Below are 10,163 nucleotides of genomic sequence, written 5' to 3' on the forward strand. Positions count from 1 at the left end.
TTTGTTTTTTTTTTCTAATTAATTTATCCTTTTACATTTCTTTCCCCGTTTAACGTGTGAAGTATTATCTTTAGCTTATATATCATTGTGTGCCTTAAGTATGTAAAACCTGATGTGTTTATTGTGTATACATGCCACATGATTCTGTACATTTGTTCAAATGTTTAATAAAAAAACAAAAAAAAAAACAGCTGTGTAAAAGCAGCTGGTTAAACAGAGAACGAAAAAAAAAAAAAAAAAAAAAAAAACTTTGCTCATGATCCTTATACACTCCGGCCAGTAGATGGCAATGTTGCCCCACAGCCTTAGTGGCTGGTAAACTGTCTAATCGACTTCCGTTTCCTGTCGGCGGCCAGTCACTCTGAAGCCGGTTTCCTCTGTGTGAGTATTGAGTTTGGGTACCGAACAAAATTTAACCCAGGAGCTTAAAGCAGCATCATTAACTGCCAGTCCCCGGTCTTTTGGGCCTCTTCGGCGCACACATTCCTAAACATGGCTGGGAGACGAGCTGCGTTGAAGGCCATTGACTGGGCGGCTTTTGCAGAGCGGGTACCACCCAACCAGAGGACCATGTTCAACAACCTGAAGACGCGAAGTGATGCTATCGCTGCCAAGTTTGTAGTCACACTTTAAACCTTCTTCCAGCATTTTAGAGACAGACTCATTGCAGCCGTTCAATATCCTGATCTGAAGTCACCAGTATGCTCTCCTTTGGCACCCGTACTATAAATGTTTGGTGTTATTTATTAGTACGTAGTTAACTGTAATAACCTTATTCAGACCACTTCTACATTTGTTTTTGGCATTGTATGCTAAGTAGGGCTGGGCGATATGGACCAAAAGTAATATCTCGATATTTTTTAGCTGAATGGCTATATGCGATCTATATCTCAATATTTTTTCTTCCCAAAAGGTATAAACAAAAAGGCACTAATGAGTCAAAGCTACATGTCCCAAATGTCACACGGGCACTTTTATTAACATTCAGCTGTAGATGTACATTAGAAATTGCTCAAAAATATTTAAATAATAATGCTCCTCAAATAAATTATTGCTTTTTTCCTCTATAAAAAAGACTCACAGCTGTGCTATTAAAATGTAAACAGAAAAGATACAGAGCAAAACAGCAAAAGGCTGACTTATTCTTTAAAAAGGCAGTCTGGTGAAGTCTACTTCACTGGAAAGTGCTTCCTCCTGTGTGTACACCTGTACATCTAGTACTCTGTCCAAATAACAAAACATGTAAACAGACTGAACAAAATTCCATCCTTAAGTCAGCAGGATTTTAGTCAGCTCCGTAAATACATATGTTGGCGTACGTGTCAGGGCTCAATGCGGCGTCTATGTATGTATGTCTATGCTTTCTGATGTCCAGGAGCAACGCACTTAACTTACAGGTGTCGTGGTCCGGGGTCAATTTGACCCTATGTGTGTTGTTCTGGCTTTATTCTGTCTGTTCTAGGGTTTTTCTTGTGTTGTGGGGTTTGGTTATGTTTTGATTTGTGCGTTTTGATTTAGCAAACTGCTAGCAATCAGCACTTTTGTTGATAAGGTAAGGGTAAGATTCCCAGTAGGGGCAATATGCTGTACTTTCTGTAGAGTTGACTCCACTTCCTTCACTTGGCTGGGTTCAAGGACACCTGCAAGGGTAGCAGTACTCGAGATCGGTCTTGGTCCCGAGAACGCTTTTTGATGGTCTTGGTCTTGTCACGGACTCGGACATTGCGGACTCGGGATTTTATTTCAAGACCAGTCAAGACAACAGCTCTGGAAATATCACTAAATTGCCAGAATATTGTTCAGTTAATTTGTTAACATCTTTGCTTTTATTGAATGCTTCCTACTCAACAACAAAAAAAATCCCAGCATGAAAGGTAAATACCAACCTTCATGGATTTTGATACAAAAACTGAAAATTTAATGCAAATTTTAGCGCTGCAACGATTCTTGCATTAACTCAATCTCTTTATTAAAAATCCTCGACACAAATTTGTTGCTTCGATGTTTCCTTTTATCTCTACAGGTGTCTCCGTGTAAGCGGAGCATTTCATCCACGTTAGTTCTCCGTCGCTTCAACTAATTTCCTTCATTTGGGGAAAAAAAAAAAACGACCCTTTAACAGAGTGGATCATTGCTTAGAAGTTTTTCCACGCCTTCACTGCTCTGTGCTGTGAGTGTGCGTGTTTGAATGTCCGCGCGTGTGTTGTGCAGAGAATGTCAGCTGTTATTGTTTCTTTATGTCAGCTGTAGCCACCAGAACGATCTATAACCACAGTTTGCTAGCAGGGGCTGCCATTAGCACTAGCAATCTTTCCGTGCCCCCCTCCACCCCCTTCAGTACCGAGAGGCTCCGTCAAAATGTTTTTTATCTTTAAGATTAGGGACTAAAAATAGAGCTGCAGTAGAAACGTAATTTGGATAATGCTTGTGAATAAAAAGCATTACAGCATTAAGCTCATACAGCCCCCAGTTTTATAACAAAAACACAACAGCAGCTGTTTTATGTGCAGTCAGACTGCACAGGCACAGCAACTGCAAAGAGGCAGAGACCGTGAGCTCAGGTGGAGTGAAAGGAGCTCTTGTTCCTGTAACCACCTTAAAACCTTTACTGGAAAACAGCTGGAGGTTCTTCATCAACCACCTGATCAGCAGCATGAAGAACAGAGAACTTTGTAGCTGCTCCATCCACCCTGTTTGTTTCACAAAGAGATACATCTGCAGTACGGAAGTTAAAATATGCAGACGAACTGTTAAAATGAAAACTTATTTCTTATCCAATTACATGATTAATTGACAGAGTAATAAATTGAATATTTGATTACTAAAATAATTGATAGTTGCAGTCCAGCTTGTATTCAGAAAGCCATAATTAAAACATTAGTTTTCAGCACCAGTGGAGCTATGAGAGGCCTTCAAGAATAAAAACTACAGTTCCTAGCACATTATGCATGACATAAATGTATCTTTTCTGTATTATATGCAAAATGTATCACTCTATCAATCTAATAAGTCCTGATTTAGAGTTCTGTATTGGTCCTTTGTACATAACTGAAAATCCTCTCTGAACCTATCCTGACATGCATCTTGAGAAATGTAACTACACGTCCACAAAGACTGTGATTACTGCCTAGGCTTCAGAGGTGGTTTCCAGTTACATCGTAGGCCCCGTCACTCAATTAACAAGTGGAAGCGGCATTTAGTGCTTAGCGTTAGCTTACTGATTAGTATTAGCGTTAGGGCTGGGCTGAAAAGTATTTCTCGCTTGAACCCTGTAGTTACCATGGCTGCCAATGATGGCAGATAAGTAAGTTGTTTCTCCACCATTAGTACATTGAGCTAGTGGTGGGCAGATCAATTCTAATATCGATAATATCAAAACCAATGTTGATATTGGTATTGATCAATATCAGTGTAATGAGGTCGATACTTTGGCTTCAGTTTCTCTCCTGCATGCAGTGCTGCGGTTTCATCAAAGATGCAGGCTGACTGTCTAAGTGTCGCTCCTGTCACAGCACAGAGCAGGCACACTTTGCTCCTCCCCTCGCCACAGTGGTTTGTTATACTGTCATGTGACACAACATATTTTACGTGGGAAAAAAAAAAGAATTTGCTATGAAACATTTAGAATTGAATAGAATGCCTTTATTGTCATTATACAGGATGTACAATGACATTTAAAGCAAAATTAGATTTAAATTTGTACATCTTGTTTATTTAAGAAAAAAAATCTAGAAAATTAGTGAATGAAGGGACATTTTTATTAAATTTATGTATTATACTTTCTGAACAATCTACCTGGAAAACAGTTTGCATTTGTTCTTGAGTGATGATTTGGTACACTTCATTGCACATCAATGTATGGGGAAAATTGTTTTGTTAATGTTTTATTGTTTCAGAACAATAACTTTTATTTTGATAAAGTATTTTCTACTTACATATAAACTTGCCCAGTTCTATCCAGGGTTTTAACTAATTAATGATCCAAAGGAAAAAAATCTCAAACCAGTTAAATTTCATGAAAATTCTTCATAATTATTAAAAAGTATTGGTATCAGTATCGGTGATACTGGCCCTCTATTCACTTGGCATCAAATCGATACCAAATCTTGAAGTATCGCACACAACTACATTGAGCAGTACATACAAGAGGAGTGATTGACAGTGCTAAGACCCTCCTCCTGGCTCTGAGTGGTTGTTCTTGACTGGGAGCAGTTCATGCAGGAGGTGGAGGAACTCAATTTTTTCCACAGATTATCTGTCTCATACTGTCCTGACATGGTGTCAGTTTTAACAAATATGTAAAAAACTGACTTTTTTTATTAAAAGATACATACTGCACCTTTAATCTGTATATGAGAGAAACCTGTAGCTTTAGTTCTTACTGTCGATGATTGTTTTGCCATTTTTACACATTTAGCTATGTGGTTTTGAAATAGTGCACATTTTTCTAAAGATTGTTGTTGGTTTAAAAACAATATAACTTTATGTGTTGTTTATGAAAGGCAGAGAACAGTTAAGAGTATTGTGATGAACTATGAATAATTGTTTTACATTCTGTGATAAATGATGGAAGTCACCCAGGAGTATTAAATAAAGATGGTTACATTTATTTGAGCTGTGAGTGTTTAATATCAGGGTGATTTTATGGGAATGTGGATCTTTCAGATCAATTTGAGAAGTGATTTTTATCATTTTTCACATTATATTATGTCATATAGCAGGAGTAGGGAACTCCAGGCCTCGACAAATCTAAAACCTGTCCTGCAGGTTTTAGATTTGTCCCTGATCCAGCACACCTGAATCAAATGACTGAATTACCTCCTCAGTCTGCAGTCAAGTTCTCCAGAGTCCTGCTAATGACTTCTATATTTGACTCAGGTGTGTTGGATCAGGGACACAACTAAAACCTGCAAGACATCGGCTCTCGAGGCCTGGAGTTCCCTACCCCTGTCATATAGCATCAGGCATTGGTCTCGGTCTCGACTCGGTCTTGGACCCTAAAAGTCTTGGTCTTGCCTCGGTCTCTATACCCTCTGGTCTTGGTCTTGTCTCGGTCTCGGGTTAGGTGGTCTTGACTACAACACTAGGTAGCAGTTTAGAAAACTCTATTTATGCAACCATTTATTGTATTTTTCAGAGAACATACTGTATCATCACAGCATGCCTCTGTGTTCCCTGTCTAGTGTTTTCTCCCTCTTAGTATTTCTCCCAGGCTTCGTGTTTAAAACTGCTGTGGCTGAGGTATCAGGTTTTGTGTATTTTGTTTTTTGTATTATCTAAGTCACCTGCGAATAAAGCAGTTTTTAGTTTCTTTCTGTCTCCCGCATCCTGCGTTTGGGTCCACCCCTTAGAACACAGCCCCAACTGTGACAACGGGAGACAAACGAACTAAAGTATCGATCCTGTCTTGTTAGTATTGTTCAATACCAATACCAGCATTGTATCGATACTATCGATAATTTGGATCGATATTTCTTAAAAACACTATATATCACCCAGCCCCAATGCTAAGTATACCCAGAATACACCTGTGAAGGCATGGTGGTGACATGCAGGTTTTAATAATAGGAGGTTGTCTGTCTACATGAGTGTTTGGATAGACTATGGTCCCCTGTGACCTTGCATGTTATGAGTGGGTATACATAATAATCACTACTTTTATATCCAAAGGCTGATCAACATCACAGAAAGAAGGTTTTTAGTCTAGGTGTTCAAAAAATGTATATTATGTTAACCAGTTATTCTAAATTAGATGCATGTGAGCTTGAGTGGTTGTCTGTTTGTCTATGATGGAAGTAAGGTGTTTGTTGTGTGTTCACAGACTCACCTCTCTGCCTGATAAACCTGCTGCCATTGACTGGAGCTACTACAGATCTGCTGTGGCTAAAGCAGGCATGGTGGATGAGTTTGAAAAAAAAGTAAGTCTACCCTTAAGGTACAATGTTGTCCCATTCTTGTCTGTTATAGGATTCTAGCTGCTCAACAGCCCTATGTCTTCTTTGTTCTATTTTGCATTTCATGATGCACCAAATGTTTTCAATTGGTGGTGAAAGGCCAGTTTAACACCCGGACTCTTCTACTATGAACTTCTACTGAACTATGCAAGGCCTTTCCTGAAACAGATATCTGGATGGGAGCAGATGATCTAAACCCTGTATGTACTTTTCAGCACTGATGGCACCTTTCTAGATGTGCAAGCCACCAGTTCCATAGGCACTAATGCGCCCCCATACCATCAGAGATACAGGTTTTTGAGCTGAGGGCTGATAACAAGCTGTGTTGTGCCTCTCTTCTTTAGTTCAGAAGATGCGGCGAACCCATGTTTTCCAAAAAGAATATCAAATTTCAATTTGTCTGACCACAGAACAGTTTTTCACTTTGCTTCAGTCCATTTTAAATGAGCTTTCACCCAGAGGAGTGCTTCTGGATCATGTTCACATATAGTCTTCTTTGCATGATAGTGCTGTAACCTGCATTTGTGAACGGCACAGGGAACTGTGTTCACAGACAGTGATTTCTGGAAGTGTTACTGAGTCTATGCAGTCATTTCCATGACAGTATCATGCCTGTTTTTAATGCCTGAGGATTATGAGTATCCAGTATTGATTTTAAACTTTGTCCCTTGTGCACAGAGATTTCTCCAGATTTTCTATGAACTGTAGATGATGAGATATTCATATTCTTTGCAATTTTAAGTTGAAGAACATTATTATACAATTGTCTATTTTTTTTTTTTTGCAATTGGTGAACCTCTGCCCATCTGTACTAATGAGAAACTCTGTGCCTCTAAGGCCTGTTACTGCTTAACCTAATTAGTCACAAAGTGTTCCTACAGCTGCTTACCCCCCCCCATATTGATATGTCTGTGTAAGATGTGTTGCATGTTCCAAATAAGCTAATATTTTTCATGAAAATGGTAAATAGGAAAATACCTTAGTTCAAACATTTGATATGTTTTCTGAGTTCTGTTGTGAATAAAATGAGGATTTATGAGATCTGCAAATCTGTTTTTAAACTTCATTTTACACAGTGTCCCAACATTTTTGGAATCAGTGAAAACTAATCTGCAGCGTTCCATGGAAAATCAGTGCCTCACGCATGACTCTCAGAACTGGTTTGTTCTTAATCTCCACCCAGCAACAATAACTTGTATATTTTATATAATACAAAAAATAAACTTTATATTATTAACATTTTCCAGTTACAGGCCCTTGAAGACATAGGGGTGGATTGAAAATTTTCTTCTTTTTTTTTTATTTGCTTGATTTTTCCAGCATTTCTGAGCTGGAAAAATTAGTAGGTATGAAAATTTCAACCAAAGCAAAAGGAAAAATTGATTCAGTTTCAGTTTTTTAATAGAGGTCAGGAGCATTTTTTAAAAACTAAAATCACGTGGCTGTCTCCTGAAGCAATGCTTGAAAAAACTGGGGAAAAAATGAGGCAAAAAAAAAAGCTGCTGTTTGACCCACCCATAGATAATTCATCTATAATTTTTATAATGTCAGGGTAAAATTATTCATGTCTTCATTTAACATACAAAAGTTGCTGTGCATAAGAAAATCAGCTGGAGGTCAGGTGGAAACTTTTTGTTAATTCCGTTAAGTGTTATAAGACTGTAATAAGAACATTTTGGGTGTTTTGTTTTTATCATATAAACACAGGATGTTCTGTTTTACTGGTCTGCTCTGTGTTCTATTCAGATCACTTGCATTCATAAATTTTTAACTCGATTTGTCCCTCAGTTCAATGCCCTGAAGGTACCGGAGCCTGTAGACACGCAGACAGCACTTATCAATGCTCAGGAGGAGGAAGCGGTGAGTCTGAAGACAGTGAATATGAGTACATGTGTGTCCCATCGTGAGCATAAAGCTGGGAAGGACGACGTTTAGTTTTGAAACAGTACTTTTTTATTTGACAATACTTTGAAAAATTCAAGCTCAACATAATCCCAAGTAATGAACATGTGAATGAGTGTTTGACATTTAACAACCAACAATGGTAAGCCATTTAAGTAAAAGTACAATCCAGAATGTGTTTTGGGCATTGCAGCTATTATGTACTTTCAAATTATTGTTAAATATTTTCTATTTTGCCGTATAAACTCTGAAAAAAACTTCTTATAATGTTTACTTGTCGTCTTCCAGAGCAAAACAGCCACCGCCTACACTGAAGCATCCAAGGCTCGTATCGCTCAGTACGAGAAAGAGGTGAGACAAATAAGTTTGATTTGATTTGTTTGGTTTTTTGTTTATGAGGTTTAACTTGTTATATATAGCCAGGGCCATAACATCCTGCTTCCCCAAACTCCAAACCTCTTCTAAAGGTGTTTTATGATTAGGAACAGGAAGAAGCACGGGAAAGGGCGTCTGCTGTCACGTTCTCTGTTCCTTTCTTCAGGGGCAAAAGTGGAAAGTGACGTGTTAAGACAAATTTAAGCTATCTGTGAGCACAGCAGCTTTCGATAGTGAGAAACCTGCTCGGTTCTCCACGCGTCCAGTCTCATGTTCTGCCCCGTTTTCTCTGCTCTGCCGCAGCTCAGCATCCCATCTCGACCCATTCAGCCCTGCAGTAAATATTCATCACTGCAGTCCCCTATCTAACTAGCTGTGGCTCATGTTATAGCAGCCTTCATATCAAATGTGTGTAAACAATAGTTGTTGCTAGGCAACCAGGTGTGCCATGATTGTTGTTTCATATTAATTTCTGCAGGTGGTTCTAGGTGGTTCTTTGTATCTATTGTATTTATCCCACACATGTCAAAATTCACTATATGATGAATAAACCCAACAGAGTTACAGAGTTAAAGTAAGAATCACCCTCACTCTCTCCAAAAGGCACTAAGGCTTTAGAATTGGTCAGGGGTAGCGGTGGTAAGAGATGTATTCACAGAGGTCAAAGTAATGTTGGTTCACCATGAAGGATCCAGCTAAACAGCCTTTATGCAGAAGTGCACAAGTGTTTATTAGATACTTGTTTCTGTTTTTTCCTAATCATCTCTTCTTCCTTCCCCAGCTGGACAAATTCAACAACATGATCCCCTTTGACCAGATGACGACTGAAGACCTGAATGACACATTCCCAGAAACAAAGCTGGATAAAGAAAAGCATCCTTATTGGCCACATAAGCCCATTGCTGAGCTGTAAATGCACCGTGTGATTCATATTCCATATGCTGAGCAAAACCTGTACAGTGTGTGTAATTCTTTTTTTTTTTTTACAGCTTCTGTAGAGTTTGTAAAGTTTTTTCAGTGGATGACTGGGAGTAATTGTTTCATTTCCTCCTAATTTGGTGCAATTAATTCCCCAAATTAAATTCTGAAAACATGGTTCATCTGTCTTTCTTTTTGTGGTCACTGAAAAGTGTTACAGTTCATCAGTGCTCACAGTCCCATTCTAAACAACCTCACGGATCCCTCACAGGCAAACAACTGTTATTTTATTACAGGATTTCTTCCCAGGCGTCATGAACTCAACTTGATACCTTTGACTGTGTTTTCTTTCTAAATTTGGTATGAAATATCGTCCAGCTCTCACTGAAAACCCGACCCTTGTGGACACACTGATGAGTTTTTAAGTACACACTCGGCCAAGTCACACGCAGCAGAAAGAAGAGTACGATTTCCCTCCTGTGACGGGTCAGTGTTGCCTCTGAGGATGCGTCTTCATTAGTTTCCTGCATCAGGAAAAACAGACACAACTCCTCCCCATTGTATATTTACTCACATGTGTAACGAAATACAGCTGTGATGTATTAATACATGTTATACACTGTTACATTAGACAGAGTCAAGCAATCTGTCAGTTTGTGGACAGCTCTGTCTGCAGAACAAATGATCATCCAACCCTTTTATTATGCAGTGTCAGTCTTGTTCAGGCTTTGTTATGACTACAGCATAAATCCACATTTCACCACAGATGGAAATATGAGCAGTCTCTCTGGGACTGGAGAGAGACTTTAAACATAAAGCCCGCTTTCTGTGCTCTCGCTGCACTATTATTATGGCTTTGGTTTGCGGGTTAATGCTGTATGTAGCTCGGTCCATCAGTGCAGGCTTAATGGTATAAGTACAGGAATGTACCCCAACATTGACGCTGTCATTGTCTGAGGACAACAAGCTACTGCGTCAAGAAACTGCAGGTTCCTGTAGGGGGCGTCATTTGGC

The 10,163-nt window shown here is 39.0% G+C and overlaps 1 protein-coding gene across 1 annotated transcript; it reads left to right on the forward strand.

Annotated features, from left to right (window-relative positions):
• The first annotated feature begins 347 nt into the window (after positions 1-347).
• Positions 348-9,326, forward strand: atp5pd (ATP synthase peripheral stalk subunit d). Its single transcript, XM_030735765.1, has 5 exons — positions 348-614; positions 5,822-5,918; positions 7,743-7,814; positions 8,145-8,207; positions 9,013-9,326. Exons 1-5 carry the CDS (start codon positions 493-495, stop codon positions 9,142-9,144), a joined length of 486 nt encoding a protein of 161 aa, XP_030591625.1. The 5' UTR covers positions 348-492; the 3' UTR covers positions 9,145-9,326.
• Positions 9,327-10,163: the final 837 nt, after the last annotated feature.

This window comes from Archocentrus centrarchus, chromosome 8, assembly GCF_007364275.1.
Source record: "Archocentrus centrarchus isolate MPI-CPG fArcCen1 chromosome 8, fArcCen1, whole genome shotgun sequence".
NCBI classification, from domain to species: Eukaryota; Metazoa; Chordata; class Actinopteri; order Cichliformes; family Cichlidae; genus Archocentrus; species Archocentrus centrarchus.

Coding starts and splice junctions, on each gene's coding strand:
- atp5pd (XM_030735765.1), top strand. CDS start 493: ATGGCTGGGAGACGAGCTGCGTTGAAGGCCATTGACTGGGCGGCTTTT. Junction 615..5,821: donor AGTGATGCTATCGCTGCCAA/GTTTGTAGTCAC, acceptor GTGTGTTCACAG/ACTCACCTCTCTGCCTGATA. Junction 5,919..7,742: donor TGGATGAGTTTGAAAAAAAA/GTAAGTCTACCC, acceptor TTTGTCCCTCAG/TTCAATGCCCTGAAGGTACC.